The sequence below is a fragment of the Procambarus clarkii genome, chromosome 77, assembly GCF_040958095.1.
Source record: "Procambarus clarkii isolate CNS0578487 chromosome 77, FALCON_Pclarkii_2.0, whole genome shotgun sequence".
Lineage (NCBI taxonomy): Eukaryota > Metazoa > Arthropoda > Malacostraca > Decapoda > Cambaridae > Procambarus > Procambarus clarkii.
Genome location: NC_091226.1, coordinates 13,085,382 through 13,108,085, shown reverse-complemented (window position 1 = coordinate 13,108,085; position 22,704 = coordinate 13,085,382). Strand labels below are relative to the sequence as shown.

The 22,704-nt window shown below is 44.6% G+C and overlaps 2 protein-coding genes across 2 annotated transcripts in view; both read left to right on the top strand.

Moving 5' to 3' along the window:
* Positions 1-14,088, top strand: part of LOC138357304 (uncharacterized) — a 46,343-nt gene extending 32,255 nt beyond the window's left edge. Inside the window, exons 3-4 of the mRNA XM_069313992.1 lie at positions 2,214-3,300; positions 13,907-14,088. Of these exons, the coding sequence (XP_069170093.1) occupies positions 2,214-3,300; positions 13,907-14,088 (1,269 nt within the window). The remainder of the gene's footprint in view (positions 1-2,213; positions 3,301-13,906) is intronic.
* A 65-nt stretch (positions 14,089-14,153) lies between these two features.
* Positions 14,154-14,666, top strand: LOC123747135 (probable zinc transporter protein DDB_G0283629). The gene has a single exon (XM_045729153.1). It carries the CDS (start codon positions 14,154-14,156, stop codon positions 14,664-14,666), a length of 513 nt encoding a protein of 170 aa, XP_045585109.1.
* Positions 14,667-22,704: the final 8,038 nt, after the last annotated feature.

Below are 22,704 nucleotides of genomic sequence, written 5' to 3'. Positions count from 1 at the left end.
GGGGGGGGTTGTGTAAAAGTCTGGTTTGTGCCTCGGATAGGCTACGGGATCCAGTAAGTTCAGTAGAACTTCGGTTTCAATCCTTTTACCCTGTCGTAGCTCAGTCGATTAAGGCAGTGTCTGGGATGCTCCCGGACGCAGGTTCGAATCCTCGTCACGGCCCTTGTGGATTTGTGCCTGAGCCTATTGGGCTCTATCATATCTACATTTAAAACTGTGTATGGAGTCAGCCTCCACCACATCACTGCCTAATGCATTCCACCTGTTAACTACTCTGACACTGAAAAAGTTCCGTCTAACGTCTCTGTGGCTCATGTGGGTACTCAGTTTCCACCTGTGTCCCCTTGTTCGAGTATGTGTCACTTAGCTCTTGGACCCCGCCTTTCTAACCTATTTATTTTTCCTATATTATGTCCTACTACATATATTTCTCTAACGCACACACACATTCCCAGGAAGCAGCCCGTATCAGCTGTCTAACTCCCAGGTACATATTTACTACTAGGTGAACAGATGCATCACAGCGAAAGAAACTCTGCCCATTTGTTTCTGCTTCGGGAATCGAACCCGGGCCCTTAGGAATACGACCCTGAGAGCTGTCCCCTCACGTGCGAAATATTATGAAGATCAATTCTTATTTTTGCTATCTAGGCAAGGAGGTGTCAGATATTTTGAGAGAATTTCTCGCTCAATAAACCCTAAAAATGTCCATCTTGAGTTAAAGGAAGAACCAGTTTTGTTGAAGCTGCAAGTACAGCTTCTGAAGCAACGGAAGGAAACTTTCAGGAAGAAGCGCCAAGCCATTACGACTATATAGCACTGGGAAGGGGTCAGGATAAGGAAATCAGGATAAAATGTTTAATAGATGTAACCAAAGCCGTCAAAGATTGAGGAAAGATGTACACGTTCGTAAGTGCTTGCGTAACTGCTTCGTGAATCTGGCCCCCAAGACCTCTACTGGCAGGGACGTTATTGTATATATAATTATTGAGCTGGAAACGCAATTGAAAAATATTCTGACAAAAAATATGAAGACAACTCTTAGATAACAACTGATAACAACTTAGAAGATAACTGAAGATAACTCTTGTTAAAATTATTCTCAAGAGGATAGCAGGAATCTGAGATACACAATCCAGGAACTAAGTATATCATACACACATCTTGGTAACATATCATACACATGGCAGCAGTATTAGAAATACACAATTAAGCTCACCTGTGTATATAAACAATTTATATTATTACATTAACAGAAAACGAGGACCAATTAGTAGAGTAGAAAATTGATAAATGCAACTTATTTCACTATGTTAGTGTAGATGAAATGGGAAGCTGGAAGTATATATATTAGATGAATATATATGAATGATGTTTCAACCAGGAAATTGAAGCTGAATGATATAGAGAAATTATTTGGATTGAATTAAATGTAAGAAATGCTACTTTGAAACTATCTCCAGTTTTCTTCAGACACCTCCCTGCTTCCAGCACATCCTCCCCCAGCACATCCCCGCCCCCCAGCACATCCCCACCCCCAGCACCTCCCTGCCACATGCCCCAGGGGGCTACAGGCTGACGTATCAGTTGCAGATATCAGGAGCGAGACATGAATTTCCCATTAGGAGAACCCGGTGGTTCCCTCTCCTCACTCTCTCTTCCCCCATTCTCTATTCCTCCCACTCTCCTCTTCCCCAATTATTCCTTCCGTCTTTCCCTATCTATTTTTCCTCCTCTCTTTCCTCTCTACCTCCCATGTACCTCACCCTGTCCCTCACTACGTAGGGAGAGAATAAAGTGGACTGAGAGCGTTGGAAACACAAAGGTAGAGGTGGATAAAGGGAAGAGAAGTTAAGGAATGAAGAGAGAGAGAGAGAGAGAGAGAGAGAGAGAGAGAGAGAGAGAGAGAGAGAGAGAGAGAGAGAGAGAGAGAGAGAGAAATAATTGAACAAACTGATAAAAATAAAATAAAATAGTAGAAGAAACGAGGCTGTTAAGGAAACTGTATATTACTCTATTGCCATCGTTACAGGGCCAGGCCCTTCCAGTTCCAGGTCCTTCCAGTTCCGGGTCCTTCCAGTTACAGGTCCTTTAAGTTCTGGTCCCTCCAGTTCCAGGCCCTTCTAGTTCCAGGCCCTTCTAGTTCCAGGCCCTTCTAGTTCCAGGTCCTTCCAGTTCCAGACCCTTCCAGTTCCAGGACCTTCCACTTCCAGGTTCTTCCAGTTCCAGGCTCTTCCAGTTCCAGGCTCTTCCAGTTCCAGGACCTTCCTGTTCCAGGACCTTCCAGGTCCAGGACCTTCCAGTTCCAGGCCCTTCCAGTTCCAGGCCCTTCCATTTCCAGGCCCTTCCAGTTCCAGGCTCTTCCAGTTCCAGGCTCTTCCAGTTCCAGGCTCTCCCAGTTCCAGGCACTTCCAGTTCCAGGTTCTTCCAGTTACAGGTCCTTCCAGTTCCAGGTCCTTCCAGTTCCAGGCTCTCCCAGTTCCAGGTCCTTCCAGTTCCAGGCTCTTCCAGTTCCAGGTCCTTCCAGTTCCAGGTCCTTCCAGTTCCAGATCCTTCCAGTTCCAGGTCCTTCCAGTTCCAGATCCTTCCAGTTCCAGACCCTTCCAGTTCCAGACCCTTCCAGTTCCAGATCCTTCCAGTTCCAGGCCCTTCCAGTTCCAGGCTCTCCCAGTTCCAGGTCCTTCCAGTTCCAGGCTCTTCCAGTTCCAGGTCCTTCCAGTTCCAGGTCCTTCCAGTTCCAGATCCTTCCAGTTCCAGGTCCTTCCAGTTCCAGATCCTTCCAGTTCCAGACCCTTCCAGTTCCAGACCCTTCCAGTTCCAGATCCTTCCAGTTCCAGGCCCTTCCAGTTCCAGGCTCTTCCAGTTCCAGGTCCTTCCAGTTCCAGGGCCTTCCAGTTCCGGCCCCTTCCAGTTCCAGGACCTTCCAGTTCCAGGTCCTTCCAGTTCCAGGTCCTTCCAGTTCCAGGTCCTTCCAGTTCCAGATCCTTCCAGTTCCAGGTCCTTCCAGTTCCAGATCCTTCCAGTTCCAGACCCTTCCAGTTCCAGACCCTTCCAGTTCCAGATCCTTCCAGTTCCAGGCCCTTCCAGTTCCAGGCTCTTCCAGTTCCAGGTCCTTCCAGTTCCAGGGCCTTCCAGTTCCGGCCCTTTCCAGTTCCAGGACCTTCCAGTTCCAGGTCCTTCCAGTTCCAGGCTCCTCCAGTTCCAGACCCTTCCAGTTCCAGGCTCTTCTAATACTAATGGTGGTCAACAAACTCAAGAACTTCACCATTAATTCACAGGTTTTCATTGTCTGTGATCTTGGTGTGTGTGTGTGTGTGTGTGTGTGTGTGTGTGTGTGTGTGTGAGAACTGTAGACAGAGTGAAGCAGAGTGCAGAACACTCACTCAAATAGCTTAATGGAATGTTTCAGCTTTACATTGGATTAGACTCGTATCATGATTTAATCTGGATATCCTGTTCCTCGTTATCTTTTTCGGAAACTCAATATTAACGATTGTATTAATTATGATATTGAATAGTGTGGGGGGGGGTCTTCAGTGGCCATATGTCTGGTTATCTGTTGCTATCTGCTATGGCTATCTGTTATTTCTGGTTATCTGTTGCTCTCTGTTATTTCTGGCTATCTGTTCCTCTCTGTTATTTCTGGTTATCTGTTGCTCTCTGCTATTTCTGGTTATCTGTTGCTCTCTGTTATTTCTGGTTATCTGTTGCTCTGTTATTTCTGGTTATCTGTTGCTATCTGCTATGGCTATCTGTTGCTCTCTGTTATTTCTGGTTATCTGTTGCTCTCTGCTATTTCTGGTTATATTTTGCTCAAGTAGCTACTTTATTTCTCATTAACCAACTTCTTAGATTGGTCGATATAGTGGCGACTGGGCTTCTTGCAAGTCGGAGATCGATTCCGCCTTGACAACAAGATGTTATGATAGCAGGCGGGCTGTCCGCCTTGCTGACACGATGTGTGTGTTGGCAGCTAAGCTAAGCTAACTTTACCTGGAAGCTATCTCACTCTTACTGGAGAGAAAGTGAGTTAGAAAAGGTAGAGAGGAAGAGTGAGGAAAAAGGGAAGGGTGAGAGAAAGGGAAGGGTAAGAGAAAGGGAAGTGAAGGGAAGGGAAAGTGTTCCCCTTAACCTGTTAAACTCTTCCATTAATGGAAGGGAGTTAAATGGGTAGAACAGGATGGTGAGATGGGGGAATGGCGCGGGGTCTGAGGGGAAAGAGATGTGAGGGGTAGGGGATAGTATAGGGGGCCCAGCTGTGTGTCGCAGCTGGTGCTGGGGACCGAACCCTGGTCCTAACGTTAGCTGGCGGCCATCGCGAGCCGCTGTCGCCAACAAGCCCCAACATGCTGCCTCTATTGATTGAACTTTTTCAATTTTGTCCGGTCTCTTGTGGATCATTGGACGCTTTACTGTGTACTTCCTGTACGTCTCTTCTCTGTCTCTCTCTGTCTCTCTCTCTCTCTTTCTCTCTCTCTCTCTCTCTCTCTCTCTCTCTCTCTCTCTCTCTCTCTCTCTCTCTCTCTCTCTCTCTCTCTCTCTCTCTCTCTCTCTCTCTCTCCTCTCTCCTCTCTCTCCTCTCTCTCCTCTCTCTCACTCTCTCTCTCTCTCTCTCTCTCTCTCTCTCTCGCTCTCTCTCTCTCTCTCTCTCTCTCTCTCTCTCTCTCTCTCTCTCTCTCTCTCTCTGAGTGGTAGTGGACCCCATACCCATCCTGTGAGTGGTAGTGGACCCCATACCCATCCTGTGAGTGGTAGTGGACCCCATACCCATCCTGTGAGTGGTAGTGGACCCCATACCCATCCTGTGAGTGGTAGTGGACCCCATACCCATCCTGTGAGTGGTAGTGGACCCCATATCCATCCTGTGAGTGGTAGTGGACCCCATACCCATCCTGTGAGTGGTAGTGGACCCCATACCCATCCTGTGAGTGGTAGTGGACCCCATACCCATCATGTGAGTGGTAGTGGACCCCATACCCATCATGTGAGTGGTAGTGGACCCCATACCCATCCTGTGAGTGGTAGTGGACCCCAAACCCATCCTGTGAGTGGTAGCTGACCCCATACCCATCCTGTGAGTGGTAGCTGACCCCATACCCATCCTGTGAGTGGTAGTGGACCCCATACCCATCATGTGAGTGGTAGTGGACCCCAAACCCATCATGTGAGTGGTAGCTGACCCCAGTGGAGTGGGATAGCTGAGATTAATGATAAAGTATAGCAATAAGTCTTTATAAAATAAGAGATAAGGCTTTAAATAAGACTTTAAATAAGGCAGTTTGGCGGTCAGGGTGTTAATACATCGTGTATTAACTGTAGCGAGACGTTAGACAGGGAATACTACTACTAATTTATAATACAATTCTAAAAAAAATACAATTGTCGAAATGCAATTTAGTCTTAAACCGGTATTTAAGGTAGCCCAGACTAAGCATATATAAGGCATTTGGAAATATGGATAAGGCTGACTCAGTTTATTCACTCATACTAACTCATACTTGTATGAGGAGCTGGTTAAGTCCCTCCAGATACTCACACTCACTCATCCTTGTATGAGGAGCTGGTTAAGTCCCTCCAGACACACACTCACTCATCCTTGTATGAGGAGCTGGGTAAGTCCCTCCAGATATTCACACTCACTCATCTTTGTATAAGGAGCTGGTTAAGTCCCTCCAGACACACACACTCACTCATCCTTGTATGAGGAGCTGGGTAAGTCCCTCAAGATACTCACACTCACTCATCCTTGTATGAGGAGCTGGTTAAGTCCCTCCAGACACACACACTCACTCATCCTTGTATGAGGAGCTGGTTAAGTCCCTCCAGATACTCACACTCACTCATACTTGTATGCGTAGCTGGTTAAGTCCCTCCAGACACACACACTCACTCATCCTTATATGAGGAGCTGGGTAAGTCCCTCCAGATACTCACACTCACTCATCCTTGTATGAGGAGCTGGTTAAGTCCCTCCAGACACACACACTCACTCATCCTTATATGAGGAGCTGGGTAAGTCCCTCAAGATACTCACACTCACTCATCCTTGTATGAGGAGCTGGTTAAGTCCCTCCAGACACACACACTCACTCATCCTTGTATGAGGAGCTGGTTAAGTCCCTCCAGATACTCACACTCACTCATACTTGTATGCGTAGCTGGTTAAGTCCCTCCAGACACACACACTCACTCATCCTTATATGAGGAGCTGGGTAAGTCCCTCCAGATACTCACACTCACTCATCCTTGTATGAGGAGCTGGTTAAGTCCCTCCAGACACACACACTCACTCATCCTTGTATAAGGAGCTGGTTAAGTCCCTCCAGACACACACACTCACTCATCCTTGTATGCGTAGCTGGGTATGTCCCTCAACATACTCACACTCACTCATCCTTGTATAAGGAGCTGGTTAAGTCCCTCCAGACACACACACTCACCCTTCAAGCTAATCTCATTCTTCCTCATAGCTCCAGCTTGTTCTCTTTACACCTTTTGCCTCATATTCTCTTCCTGTGAGTTTCACCTCCCTCTCACCCTGTCTCTCCCTCTCTCTCACTCACCTTCTCACTTTCCCTAGCCCCGGGAGAGCAGCTAGGGGGCCTAGGAGCCAGCTAGGGACACACATGTCCTAGCACCTCACGACTTCTGCCACCAGTACCAACGGGTTAATGCCTTGTCTTGCGGTCAATGGCCAAAGTTGTAGCTTGCCAGATTTAGCTGGATACTGCCCCGTGTGTGTGTGTGTGTGTGTGTGTGTGTGTGTGTGTGTGTGTGTGTGTGTGTGTGTGTGTGTGTGTATGTGTGTGTGTGTGTGTGTGTGTTTACTAGTTGTGTTTTTGCGGGGGTTGAGCTTTCAACCCCCGCAACAATCAACTGTTTACTAATTATTTTTTTTTCCACACCACACACACACACACACACACACACACCAGGAAGCAGCCCGTGACAGCTGACTAACTCCCAGGTACCTATTTACTGCTAGGTAACGGGGGCACTTAGGGTGAAAGAAACTTTGCCCATTTGTTTCTGCCTCGTGCGGTAATCGAACCCTCGCCACAGAATTACGAGTCCTGCGCGCTATCCACCAGGCTACGAGGCCCCTACTCGTAGCCTGTGTGTGTGTGTGTGTGTGTGTGTGTGTACACGTATCTCGGGAGCTCTGGTGCATCTTAATGAACAAATATTGATGTTATTTGTTCATAAATAACACATCTGCCTCGACTGGTTATATTGTTCTCTGAACAACGTGGGGTTTGTTCTTTGTTTCTCATGTTCTTCACTGAGAACACTGCTGACTTTCATGCTCTTCACTAAGAACCATCGAACCCCTGACCATAAAATTCCTGTGCAAGTTGCAGAGTCTCTAGCACGGTGGAGTCAGCTCTTCTACGTCAATATTGCGACTGAGAGCATCACTGTACAGGATTCATCATCCTCTTCTGTGTCCATACGCGAAACCTTTACATCTGTTCTCAATTATGGCGGCTAAGGTTCTGTATTAATTAAAGTGTTAACGAGCTCTGAGGCGTTACGAGGTCGTACTCGACCCAAGGGTGACCTCGTAAACTGTTTAATATATATACAAGTTAAGCCATCATGACGCAAGAAAATATATCGGTATATATATACTCTGTTGGTAATCAAGGATTACCAACAGAGTGCCTGCGGGGGGATGGGAATTATCCTCGGCTACCATCCTCTTTTGTCCGGTCGTGTTGGTCGAGTGGTTAAGGGACCCTGTACATCAGATGCATTGCTTCTGGCAGTATGGGTTCGAGTGACTTCTGGGGTGTGAGTTTTCAGTTTTATATATATATATATATATATATATATATATATATATATATATATATATATATAATATATATATATATATATATATATATATATCATATATATATATATATATATATAATATATATATATATATATATATATATATATATATCATATATATATATATATATATATATATATATATATATATATATATATATACTAGATGATTGATTGATATAGATTAAACCCTCGAAGGGCTGGCACGGGCATGAATAACCCGTAAATCTTACAAGGAAAGTTCTAGACATTTATAAGCGTGGTCATCTCACTCTGTGATTCGAGACGAAGTGACTACTGCTCTGACTCCTGCTACTAGATGTGTGCCAGGTCTTCCATCTACGCGTCCAACAGCCTGGTTGACCTGTCCAGCAGCCAGGAGGCCTGGTCGAGGACCGGGCCCCGGGGACGCTAAGCCCCGAAACCAATAAGGAAGGATCGCAGAGACATCTGATTGATCGCAATGGGGTCTGATCCTCCTTTAATGGGGAGTAATCACCAACAGCGTTATCATCACTATTAACGACTTTGAGGGTGGGGGCTAGATATAATCCTAACGTATATATATACACACAGACTGCCTGTCCCTAAAGTGGGTTTTACTGATTGGCACCACACTTTTCCTACCATGGCGGATGCCTCTTAATCACAAACGTCAAAACTACAGTGGTTTAATTCCATTAAACCACCAGAATTCCGACGCAGTGGTCAGTCGTATCAAAACTGACAACAAAGTTCACGCTAAAGTGGTTTTGATTTAGAATTTGACTGAGATGCTCAAGAGTTTTGAGTAGTATTTAAATGTCTTGTTAATGAGACAAGCAGTTAGTAGAGGTCAATTATTATTATTAATTATTATTTTTATTGATTCATATTCTCGTAGACAAACATGTCCCGCTGACTCACATTCTGAATCAGTTCCCCCTCTTATATTTAATTTGAGATCCCATTTTTCATTCCAACTCCATGTCATATTTCATTCCTATTCTGATTTCAATTAGTTTACCCCCAGAAAGAGAGAGAGATAGAGAGAGAGAGAGAGAGAGAGAGAGAGAGAGAGAGTGAGAGAGTGAGAGAGTGAGTGAGTGAGTGAGTGAGTGAGTGAGTGAGAGAGAGAGAGACAGAGAGAATAATTTGACAACTAATGTTGACATCTGCAATTTAGTACAACACAAAAATAATAGCGAGAATTATCGGTCCATTTTTTATAGTCGTCAAAACTTATATAATTCTACCGATATATATAAAGAAATAGAACAACTAACAAACACAGAAACTAAAAAATATATAAAACTGGGAAAAAATATATTATTTGTACCCTACAAGAACAATTCTTTTAAAGTAACATAACTTAAGAAAGTTATTATTATTGTTTAACTAAGTAAACAATAGGAATTTGTGGGTGAGAATAGTGGAGGAACTCAAGCCAAGACAGAGCGAGGGAAGTTAGTCAACATAGAGAAAGCTGACAGACTTTCAGAACGAAAGTTAGGTGAAAAGGTTCCGTGGAAGGAGCGAACGAGAAATCCAATAGCATTTCTTCCTCCAAGGAATTCAACAGTGTTCCCGAAAAACCTCTATCGCTATATCCTGAAGATTGTATTTGTGAGGAGAGAGAAGAGAGAGGTAGGAGCAGGAGAGAGAAGAGAGAGGTAGGAGCAGGAGAGAGAAGAGGGAGGTAGGAGCAGGAGAGAGAAGAGAGAGGTAGGAGCAGGAGAGAGAAGAGAGAGGTAGGAGCAGGAGAGAGAAGAGGAGGTAGGAGCAGGAGAGAGAAGAGAGAGGTAGGAGCAGGAGAGAGAAGAGAGAGGTAGGAGCAGGAGAGAGAAGAGAGAGGTAGGAGCAGGAGAGAGAAGAGAGAGGTAGGAGCAGGAGAGAGAAGAGAGAGGTAGGAGCAGGAGAGAGAAGAGAGAGGTAGGAGCAGGAGAGAGAAGAGAGAGGTAGGAGCAGGAGAGAGAAGAGAGAGGTAGGAGCAGGAGAGAGAAGAGAGAGGTAGGAGCAGGAGAGAGAAGAGAGAGGTAGGAGCAGGAGAGAGAAGAGAGAGGTAGGAGCAGGAGAGAGAAGAGAGAGGTAGGAGCAGGAGAGAGAAGAGAGAGGTAGGAGCAGGAGAGAGAAGAGAGAGGTAGGAGCAGGAGAAGAAGAACGAGAGAGAGAGAGATGCCTCAAGGAACAGTTTTAAGAGTAATCAAATAATTTCATAAATAATGAAGCCTTGATGTCTTAAACGAATATTAATTAATACAGTAACTTGGGAGAAGCAGAGTGGTGTGGGGCCAAGTGTGTAGCCAAGTGTGTGTGGCCAAGTGTGTGTGGCCAAGTGATGGGCCAAGTGATGGGCCAAGTCACCAGTCATCCACCCACACTACTCACCCACTTCACCTCAACACAGTTAAATTAACCAGTGTCAATCTGTCCCTTAATAACCCTTAAGAGTTTTGCCTCGTCTGAGGAGCTTACAATGACAGCGTCGAGGGTAGTTAAGATTGAGTAATTGGAGACCAATATTTCATTACATACGACGCGTGAGACCTCTTGAGGGACATCTCAGTCTCCATAGTCCAATAACAGTTAGTGCAAGCTTCAGTTACGCCCTCTCGTGTTAGCCGAGAACAGAAGGTACGAATAACTGCAGGTCTATTGGCCCATGTAAGGTGGCTTCTATTGGTCCATGCAAGGTGGCTTCTATTGGTCCATGCAAGATGGCTTCTATTGGTCCATGCAAGGTGACTTCTATTGGACCATGCAAGGTGGCTTCTATTGGACCCATGCAAGGTGGCTTCTATTGGACCCATGCAAGGTGGCTTCTATTGGACCATGCAAGGTGGCTTCTATTGGTCCATGCAAGGTGGCTTCTATTGGTCCATGCAAATTGGCTTCTATTGGTCCATGCAAGGTGACTTCTATTGGACCATGCAAGGTGGCTTCTATTGGACCCATGCAAGGTGGCTTCTATTGGACCATGCAAGGTGGCTTCTATTGGACCCATGTAAGGTGGCTTCTATTGGACCCATGCAAGGTGGCTTCTATTGGTCCCATGTAAGGTGGCTTCTATTGGACCCATGCAAGATGGCTTCTATTGGACCCATGCAAGGTGGCTTCTATTGGACCCATGCAAGGTGGCTTCTATTGGACCCATGCAAGGTGGCTTCTATTGGACCCATGCAAGGTGGTTTCTATTGGACCATGCAAGGTGGCTTCTATTGGACCCATGCAAGGTGGCTTCTATTGGACCCATGCAAGGTGGCTTCTATTGGACTATGCAAGGTGGCTTCTATTGGACCCATGTAAGGTGGCTTCTATTGGACCCATGCAAGGTGGCTTCTATTGGTCCCATGTAAGGTGGCTTCTATTGGACCCATGCAAGGTGGCTTCTATTGGACCCATGTAAGGTGGCTTCTATTGGACCCATGCAAGGTGGCTTCTATTGGACCCATGTAAGGTGGCTTCTATTGGCTCCATGTAAGGTGGCTTCTATTGGACCATACAAGGTGGCTTCTATTGGCTATTACGTACCCTTAGTTATGGATACTCACAATATTTAATGTAAGATAAATTGTGTTAATTTATGTGTTCATATGAATTACTTTTAAAGATAGTGAACTTACCCTAGACTATTTCTTATCACTGTCCATTGATACACGAGCTGTAGGAACTAGCTAGTTAACACTAGACAGCTGCTACGGGCTGCTTCCTGGGGGTGTGTAACAAAAAGGAGGCCTGGTCGAGGACCGGGCCGCGGGGACGCTAAGCCCCGAACGTCCCTAACCCATCCCTAACTAACAAACCTATTCCTAACCATACATAGCTAGCATAACTATCCCCAATATACACAACTAGCCCTAACCTCGAAAAACAGTTCACTTTTCAAGTCCTTTTCCCATGCGTGTGAGTCCGAAGCTCAGTCAACCGAGCTATTGAGTGGTCTTAATAAGGAAAGGTCTCCCATCTCCATCTCTTCCCTTCCTTCTCTCTCCCATATAAATTTAGATTTAAGAAATACCTGGGTAAATACTGGTTTGGAAATAGAGGGGTTGATCTATGGAACAAATTGGTGGGCAACATAGCTGCTCGATCACATGATTGTTTCAAGCGTAGGTTAGACGTATATGTGAAAGCCTTTGGTTATTGTTTTATGATGCTTGTTAACTTCTTGCCTTTCAAACATGCTAATTTCCTCCCATGCTAATTCCCTCCCATGTTAATTCCCCTCCCATGTTAATTCTCTCCCATGTTAATTCCCTCCCATGCTAATTTTCTCCCATGCTAATTCCCTCCAATGTTAATTCCCCTCCCATGCTAATTACCATCCCATGCTAATTCCCTCCCATGTTAATTCCCTCCCATGCTAATTCCCCTCCCATGTTAATTACCTTCCATGATAATTATCTCCCATGTTAATTCCCTCCCATGTTAATTACCTCCCATGTTAATTATCTCCCATGCTAGTTCCCTCCCATGCTAATTCCCTCCCATGTTAATTCCCTCCCATGCTAATTCCCTCCCATCCTTGTTCCCCTCCCAAGTTAATTCCCTCCCATGCTAATTCTGACCCAGCTTGCACACCCTTCATCCCATGCTCCATATCTCCCACCTTCTCTCTCTCACCCCTCTCACCTTCTCTCTCACCCCCTCCCACCTTCTCTCCCACCTCCAAGCCACTGTTCCACTTCCCTCCCACATTACACCACCTACAGTACAATTTTGTTCAAACTTTTTTCATTATAAACTTCTTGAGCTGATATATATATTTTTTGATTACCAAAACATCTCGTTGGGTGAATTAATTAAGTTAATCATTAACCGATTATCTTTAAGCGTATAAGTTGTGTAATTATATAATTTTATAATATATAATTATATAATTTTAGGTCACTATTATATAATATAAACCTCGTCCTGTAATCTCGACTACTGTTGCACATTGCAATGTTTTTTGTTGACAATTATATTTGATTTTATGTAGCGAAAATAGGCAGATAAAAATTAATATCAAGAATTTTATTTTTTAGATATTGCAAAGAGGAGAGAGAAAGGGAGGGTGTAGGGGGTAAGGGAGGCACAAGGGGGGGTGAGGGAGGGAAGATACAAAGGGTAAGGGAGAGGGAGGGAATGAAGGGGTAGAAGGTAAAGGGGGGTAGTAGTGTGATTAAGGGGTGGTTAAGGGAGTGCAAGTGTGAATGGGGTAAATCAGAGGGAATGTAGTTAAATGGGGAAATGAGAGGTTAAATGGGTAAAACGATTGGGGGGTAAGGCAGGAAAGGGGAAACATGTTACAATCACACAATCCATTACAATCAAATTCAGCCATCTTTGAGAGTCATATAGGATATATAAATTTGAGTACTAATATAGTCTTCAAATATTAGAATAGTCGAGTGAAACAAGATGGCGCCTGATTCAATTCTGATATAGCAGATGACAACGAATTATTGGTCACGTGACCTAGCTTAACCAATGGGAAGAGTCTTATTGACGTCACGGGTCACCGAGACGTCCCAGGATTGGTCGACAGCATGTCGCTTGCTCTCCTGATGTCAGTATAGGTTTATACTGCTCCCAACAGATGGGTCTGCTCTCTCTCTCTCTCTCTCTCTCTCTCTCTCTCTCTCTCTCTCTCTCTCTCTCTCTCTCTCTCTCTCTCTCCCCCTCTCTCTCTCTCTCTCTCTCTCTCTCTCTCTCTCTCTCTCTCTCTCTCTCTCTCTCTCTCTCTCTCTCTCTCTCTCTCTCTCTCTCTCTCTCTCTCTCTCTCTCTCTCTCTCTCTCTCTCTCTCTCTCTCTCTCTCTCTCTCTCTCACCGTTGTCGAGTTCAGCATGTTTATAACACTGACTTCACTGAATTTAATTTAATTTTTAATTAGTTTAACTCTCTCACTGGCTATATATCTGACAAGAGCCGCATATCAGCCCCTTGCAGTGCGAGCAAGAGAGAGAGAGAGAGAGAGAGAGAGAGAGAGAGAGAGAGAGAGAGAGAGAGAGAGAGAGAGAGAGAGAGAGTGTGTGTGTGAGAGAGAGAGAGAGACTGATCTTTGGTTGTCAACAGTTTATAAACTTGCTATATTATACATTATAGACTTGATTGGACCGGACTACGGCCCGATTGGACCGGACTTCGGCCCGATTGGAACGGATTTCGACCCGATTGGACCGGAGTACGGCCCGATTGGACCGGAGTACGGCCCGATTGGACCGGAGTACGGCCCGATTGGACCGGACTTCGACCCGATTGGACTTCACGAAGCTAATCCCCCCTGAATCTAGCAAACAGAAAACGCGGAATTAGATCACAACGAATCACACTTGACAAAGATCAAAACAAGATGCCATTATATTTCCGCCCACAATTTCTAGTTACTAATTACCCCAATGCGGTTGTTAACGACCGTAACGACCACGGACGTAACGACCACGGACGTAACCACCACGGACGTAACCACCACGGACGTAACGACCACGGACGTAACGACCACGAACGTAACCACCACGGACGTAACCACCACGAACGTAACCACCACGGACGTAACGACCACGGACGTAACCACCACGAACGTAACCACCACGGACGTAACCACCACGAACGTAACCACCACGAACGTAACGACCACGGACGTAACCACCACGAACGTAACGACCACGGCCGTAACGACCACGGACGTAACCACCACGGACGTAACCACCACGGACGTAACGACCACGGACGTAACGACCACGGACGTAACCACCACGGACGTAACGACCACGGACGTAACCACCACGAACGTAACCACCACGGACGTAACCACCACGGACGTAACGACCACGGACTCAATAATGCCACATACTATACATTATAATAATAAAGATCTGGCCTTTCTAAGAAAATCACTTTCCTAGCACCACCACTGTGTGCAATAATGCCATTGCAATATGGCCAGCTAATCATAGCAGCTATCAACAAAAGTGCCGAAAACACATGGCACAGAATCCAAAATGAATCCTACCCCAGAGTCATTGCATCTAACTCAACCTGTGACGCTAGGAATTAGCGTCACGTCTAACTCAACCTGTGACGCTAGGAATTAGCGTCACGTCTAACTCAACCTGTGACGCTAGGAATTAGCGTCACGTCTAACTCAACCTGTGACGCTAGGAATTAGCGTCACGTCTAACTCAACCTGTGACGCTAGGAATTAGCGTCACGTCTAACTCAACCTGTGACGCTAGGAATTAGCGTCACGTCTAACTCAACCTGTGACGCTAGGAATTAGCGTCACGTCTAACTCAACCTGTGACGCAAGAAACTAGCGTTGTGTCTCTCATCAATATTGATGCGATATGTTGCAAATATGTTCCTTAAGTGGAGATGAGACATTTATATATGTGGGAGAAGTGATCACCTATACGACCAGGTGTCAATTAGATTAATTAGTTCATAATCTAATTAGAGTAATTACTCATAATCTTACGTGGTTTAGGATAATAACGTTACTCTGTGTCATATACAAAATACAACTTGTATTCAGTGTTTCCCCTAAACTTAATACAACACTGAACTATACGCTATATTATTCCATTATTGTAGCAATGTATTATTCACAGGATTCTATATAACTACACAGGATTATATTTACCTACACAGGATTATAAAGATTACACAGGATTATAAAGATCACATAGGATTATACAGCATTATACAGGATTATATATGAGTACACATTCAGAAAAACTAGCCCAAATGGTGCTACACAATCTTATAGGGCACGTGAGAGTATTTGATCCTGTTTCATGTCTGTGAAGAATGACTCCTTTGTACACAACCTGTCCTTAACAACAATGCCCAAATGCTACAGAAATAATGCCAGGCAGGAACAGGAACAATGTAATAAGGCACTGGGGAATTAAGAGTGCTACGGAGCACCAGAAACGGTGAAACGGAACACAGAGATCCCTGTTACGAGGCCTCAGGAACAGCCACTAAGTAACAGCACCATGGAACACACTGTCAGCACAAGAGACCAGCAGGTATTCCATTAGGGAAATTTTTGAGTAGCGCCCATGGAGCCTCGTAGGTCAAACGACGCCCACAGCCGCCCACAGCCGCCCACAGCCGCCCAACAAAGTCTGCTGCTCTGCACGTTTTTAATAACGAGTTCTGCCGTAAGGTGGAGCCTTACCACAAGAATTTTGATGGAATTGTTCGCGCGTCCTGAACTGTGGGAGGGAGGTAGTGGGAGGGAGGTAGTGGGAGGGAAGTAGTGGGAGGGAGGTAGTGGGAGGGAGGTAGTGGGAGGGAAGTAGTGAGAGGGAGGTAGTGGGAGGGAGGTAGTGGAAGGGAGGTAGTGGGAGGGTTTTAGTGGGAGGGAGGTAGTGGGAGGGAAGTAGTGAGAGGGAGGTAGTGGGAGGGAGGTAGTGGAAGGGAGGTAGTGGAAGGGAGGTTGTGGGAGGGAGGTAGTGGGAGGGAAGTAGTGGAAGGGAGGTAGTGGGAGGGTTTTAGTGGGAGGGAGGTAGTGGGAGGGAAGTAGTGAGATGGAGGTAGTGGGAGGGAGGTAGTGGAAGGGAGGTAGTGGGAGGGTGGTAGTGGGAGGGTGGTAGTGGGAGGGAGGTAGTAGGAGGGAGGTAGTGGAAGGGAGGTAGTGGGAGGGTTTTAGTGGGAGGGAGGTAGTGGGAGGGAAGTAGTGAGAGGGAGGTAGTGGGAGGGAGGTAGTGGAAGGGAGGTAGTGGGAGGGTGGTAGTGGGAGGGTGGTAGTGGGAGGGGGGTAGTGGGAGGGAAGTAGTGGGAGGGAGGTATTGGGAGGGAGGTAGTGGAAGGGTCGTAGTGGGAGGGCTGTAATTCATTACAATAAATGCAATCAACATAAAACAGTGATAAAATTTTATAACAATAACACCACGTCTAACCATTCTTTGGATATTAATCATAGAATGTATTTTAATACTAATAGACGTGTATACAACTGCTCGAATTTCAAAGGGAAATGCCTAATAGCAGAAGTAATTATAGATTCGCAGGCGAGGAGTCACAATAACGTGGCTAAAGTATGTTGACCAGACCACACACTAGAAGGTGAAGGGACGATGACGTTTCGGTCCGTCCTGGAGCATTCTCGAGTCGATTGAAACGTCGTCGTCCCTTCACCTTCTAGTGTGTGGTCTGGTCAACAATTAGAGATTCAATAGCGACAGTAAAGGGCAATAAATCTTTTAGTAAAGATGATCCGCTTAACCGTGAAATTATTCTTCGTGAAGAACAACTAATCTCATTAATTCACATAAGTCCCTAGTGAGGCCCTAGGGAAGTCCTTAGGGAGTCCTTAGGGAGTACTTTGGGAGCATATAATCACATTAACGATATGTAACGATGGATGTCAACTAAAGACCTCTGCCCCATTTATAAACGCAAGCCCCTAGAATCTTGTTCAAAACACTATGTACACAACCTTCAGAAAGAATGTGCTTTACATCCGAAAATGTGTTTTTAATCCGCTGGGGTTCTAGCTTGGGCTGTGCCAGGGGCTATGTCTGGCGCTGGAGAGGTTGAGTTTATAGAGAAAGAGCAGAGTTGCTCAGATCAGGCTTAACTCCTCTCTCTTCTAAAAACTTGAAGAAACTTTCCCATAAAACTCTTAACTCAAACACTTAATTAGCCGTTGATTAGCTCAGGCACACACTTAAGTGCGTGCAAGTTAAGCGTGCCTAGGCTTTTGCTTCCACTAGGATGGATTTCAATTCAATTTTCTCAACAAGTTGTTGCAGGAGTTGATGGCTTGAAGCGGCGGCAGCTCGCCTTGCAAGTGCTAGACAAGAAATCTGATCCAGTTCTTAAGCTCCATTCTGTCTGGGAAAACGCCTTCACCCGCTGCGTTAAAGTTTTCCATATCTTTACTAAAGCCATTCCAGTAAGGGCAGAAAGCCTGGAAACGGATCTCTCCCGTCTCGTCTCTCTGGCGTGAAGCCAAGCTGAACATCACACAGTTTTCCTCCTCCGTAGAAATGCTTAATTAAATACCTCAATGATTCCAGATTTCCAGACCCTCGGGTCATGCATTTTCCAGTCAGTTTGGGAGGCTGTGTTTGCTGGCTTTATCGTCTGTCGCTGTCTGACCAACTCTTCCAGCATAAATCTACCCCCACCCCCCACACAGTCCTTTCCCTTAGGAAACGGTGGTGTTGAGGAGGTTAGTCCAGCGTTACAACTCCAGAGTTATCGTTCCAGAGTTGTTTATGTGGTGCTGCGGAAGCCTGGAAAGGCGGTCAGTTCCAGACTTGGTGCGGCCAGGAGTGAGGACGGGGCTGTAATCCCGTAACTCTCTAGCTTTTATGGTACGGGCGACCGTAAAGAGGGGTTGCTGGTCTCCTGGATGGCCCGGGGTGTGGCGTGGCATTTAAGACTTTTGGCCGGGGTGAAGCTGGAGCCGGGATCCTTGGGGTAGTTGACCAGGGGTCTCTGAGGGCTGGGGGCGGATCTAGGAGGTTTGGAGACGGCTTTTTGGGGAGTTGGGTCGGGGATGGACCTGAAGCTAGATAAAGGTATTGAGGTTCTTTGCCTAGGACTGGCCCTTGGGCCCGGGAATGTACTGGGGGTTATGGACTGGGACAGTCACAAGTACTGGGACTGGGAAACAGGCTGGAGAACTGTGATTCGAACTAAAGACAGAAAAATCAGGAGACCGTAGATATAGCATAAGTTTCTTAGAGGCACCTAACTGAGTCTCTTAACCTTAAACCTTGAGTAACCCAGTGGTATGGGGGAGTAATTCACCTTCATTATAAGCATCCTGGCCTGGCTGCTAGAGCGACGGTCTCATATATTTCAAGTTCTAGAGCTGGACCTTCAACCTTTGAGGAATTGAGCTTAAGCTTTAGCCATTGCAAATATTTTGTCATCAATTAAAGCTTGAATTAGTACAAAAAATTGGTAAATCAAGCTTGTCCCCAGATAAGCAAGAGTCCCCACACACACAAGCAAGAGTCCCCACACACACAAGCAAGAGTCCCCACACTCACAAGCAAGAGTCCCCACACTCACAAGCAAGAGTCCCCACACATACAAGCAAGAGTCCCCACATTCACAAGCAAGAGTCCCCACACACACAAGCAAGAGTCCCCACACTCACAAGCAAGAGTCCCCACACAAGCAAGAGTCCCCCACACAAGCAAGAGTCCCCACACTCACAAGCAAGAGTCCCCACACAAGCAAGAGTCCCCCACACAAGCAAGAGTCCCCAACACAAGTAAGAGTCTGATACAATATTACTAACCACTACAGATAAACAGTTCCATCCCAACACGATCTTCCCCTCCACTCTTGACCAGAATGTCCCCACAACTCAGCGAAGAGAAAGACAATTACAAGGGATTAATAAACTAATTTGATAAAGAGACTGAGGCCAGCCTTTCAGGCGGAACCGGTGGAGGAGAAAAATGTTGTCCTTGTACCTACCCACCAAACACACACCGAAACTACGACGTTGGTACAACGTTCGAGCAAGTTTTAACACCACCTAACCAGTTATAACAACTAATATAGCAAGTTGTAACAACGTTCTAATACGTCATAAACACGTTAAGCCAAGATGTAACAACTTTATTTCAAGTTGTAACAAGCGGAAAATAGAGACAGTTTCGGTTTGTGTTTCCAGGGTAAACGTTGCGTCCTGTGCATTGCATTGCTGAAAAAAGCATTCATGATTGCAACTTCAAGTTGTTGAATTACCAGCCATTTTTTTTTCAGACGAGATCAAGGTTTTGGGAGCCTTTCCGAGGCCTAATTCCACCTAGGCCCGGTTCCATCTAGGCCCAATTGGCAAAGAGTTACTCAGCGCTGAGATTTCACCGAAAAAAAGTATTTTTTAACCTTTAAAAAAACATCTAAAATCAAATAAAAACCTGTTGTGAATGTTTATATGTAGGTAACCCACACATGTAACGGCGTGAGGGGGGGGGAAACTGCTACCACTAACAGTTTAGTCGACCCTGTAACAGCTGTATGCACGAGCGTAATACAGCTACAGCAACCGTTCATATCGGAGGGCGTATCGACCTCTGCGCTAATAGAAAGTAATGCCAAAGCTGTAAATATCCGTTTTCTGTATCCTGTTTCATCCTACATTAAATTAAATTACTAAAAGGCGGGCAAGTTTGGTCCGCCATAGAGCTATCAGGCAATGCTTTTCCTAAGGTTAATATCTGCATCTTATCGGTGCATTTTTATATACGAAATTCATGTCTTTCTTGTAAACATATGTGGCTGAATATGACCGAAAAGGTAAGATTAATAATTCTAACACGAATTTTCTCAATATTTCTTATGTTCTTCACTGTCAAGGGTAATTGATAAATTAACTCTCCAAAATTCATTCTTTATTTCTGGTCTGACGCCTGAACGCGTTTCGTAATGCTTATTACATTTTCAAAGAATATATATATATATATATATATATATATATATATATATATATATATATTATTAAATATGACCGAAAAATAATTTTTTTTATAGACATATATTTAATAATATATGTCTACAGGAAAGACTGCTACCAAAATATAGTAATATATATATATATATATATATATATATATATATATATATATATATATATATATATATATATATATATTGTAGAAAATGTTCATAATGTTACGAGTTCTACACCCTTGAGGTTACCTTAACGTGGTTCCGAGGATCAATGTGTGTGCGGCCCGGTCTCTGACTAGGTGGAGGTCAGACTGGTCGTAAACACAGGTCATGCCACCGTGATTTAAATAGTGACCTAAAATAACCTAAAATAATTGTGACCTAAAATATTAGTGACCTAAATTAACAGTAAATCATATCGTTTCTAACTCCTTATTTATTTCTTAGGTCAGTGTTCAATCCCCGATCGTCCACAAGAGGTTGGGACACCATTCCTTTCCCTCCGTCCCATCCCAAACCCTTATCCTGACCCCTTCCCAGTGCTATATAGTCGTAATGGCTTGGCGCTTTCCCCCTGATAGTTCCCCCTTCCTCACATTTTCATATCACTTAACAAATACAAAGTTTTATATAAATTTGTAAATACATCGTTCATATTTACATATAAATATATGACTCACATTAACATAAATAAATAACTCACATGAATATGAACATTAAAGCATAACAAAAAAATTCGATTAACAAAAATTGAAATTTTCATTGAAGTTTTTTTGGTAAATTTAAAGTTCTTTTTTTCAGTAAATTACAATTCTCATGCAAATTTAGTTCTCAGAATCTCTGTTTGTTGCTGAGGATAAAAGTTGATGTACTCTTTTTTTTGCGACTCTAAATTGTAATTGAGTTTATAGATAGCTTTTATCTTTTCATTAGCCCAGAACAATGCTAATTTAGAAGGTATTAATTTCAATATTTACCATATTTAATACTGGGCAGAAACGCATCCTAAAAAAAAAAAAAATACTTTTTCTAATTGGGATCAAATTACCACCGTGGGCAGTCTGTGTGAAGTGATATGAAAGATAACGGAATATATTGAAATATAGTAATGAACGATAAATTATCAGAGTGTATAATCGTTTTCAGCACTATTCGAAGGACGCATTTTCATTTCATTTCATTTTTCTATTATGCACCCCATACCCATCCCGTGGAGGGAGGGGGTGAAAAGGGTTACAAAGGCACATAATGGGTTCAGGAACTGAACCCATTATGTGCCTCTCAACGAACTCTGATTACGTCTGATTACGAACTGATTACGATCAGTTCGTAATCAGATTCGAACTGATCGCGTCTGAGTACGAACTCTGGGGTTCAGGAACTGAACTTCGTTTAGCTAAGCAAGTGACAATCTTGTAAAGGGAGTTAAACAATTGTTAATATGTTACATACACATGTACATATATTTACATGTACACAAATACATATACATATCAATAATACTTTTATATCACAAGTGATTAGTGGTTCATAACATGACTTTAAGAAAACTAAGAGTTTTCTGTGGGTTTGAAATATGAGGACAAGGAACTGGGATATGAGGACAAGGAACTGGGATACGAGGACAAGGAACTGGGATATGAGGACAAGGGGCTGGGATACGAGGACAAGGAACTGGGATATGAGGACAAGAAGCTGGGATATGAGGACAAGGAACTGGGATATGAGGACAAGGAACTGGGATATGAGGACAAGGAACTGGGATATGAGGACAAGGAACTGGGATATGAGGACAAGGAGCTGGGATATGAGGACAAGGAACTGGGATATGAGGACAAAGAACTGGGATATGAGAACAAGGAACAGAGAGGGATGCTCCAGGATAGAGAGGGATGCTCCAGGATAGAGAGGGATGCTCCAGGATAGAGAGGGATGCTCCAGGATAGAGATGGATGCTCCAGGATAAAGAGGGATGCTCCAGGATAAAGAGGGATGCTCCAGGATAGAGAGGGATGCTCCAGGATAGAGAGGGATGCTCCAGGATAGAGAGGGAGATGCTCCAGGATAGAGAGGGATGCTCCAGGATAGAGAGAGAGATGCTCCAGGATAGAGAGGGAGATGCTCCAGGATAAAGAGGGATGCTCCAGGATAGAGAGAGAGATGCTCCAGGATAGAGAGGGATGCTGTGACTAAAGAGCAAGACACAGATGAAGGGGGCGGGAGAAAAGCCTCTGAAGCCAAGATGAGATTGAATCACCTTCCAAGTAGAGGTAATGGCCATTCCTAATTAAGAAAGAGGGGGGGGGCAGGGGGGGGGGTTATGCTGTGACGTCACGCTCGTCAGACATCATAGTACGTCTGCTAATCAATATGTAACTTTATGTCTTACTCTACATATGTAGCTTTTTACGTAAATAACTATATATGTAATGCCTTGGAAATGTGTTGAAACGCGAGATCGCTCGGAATTTTCA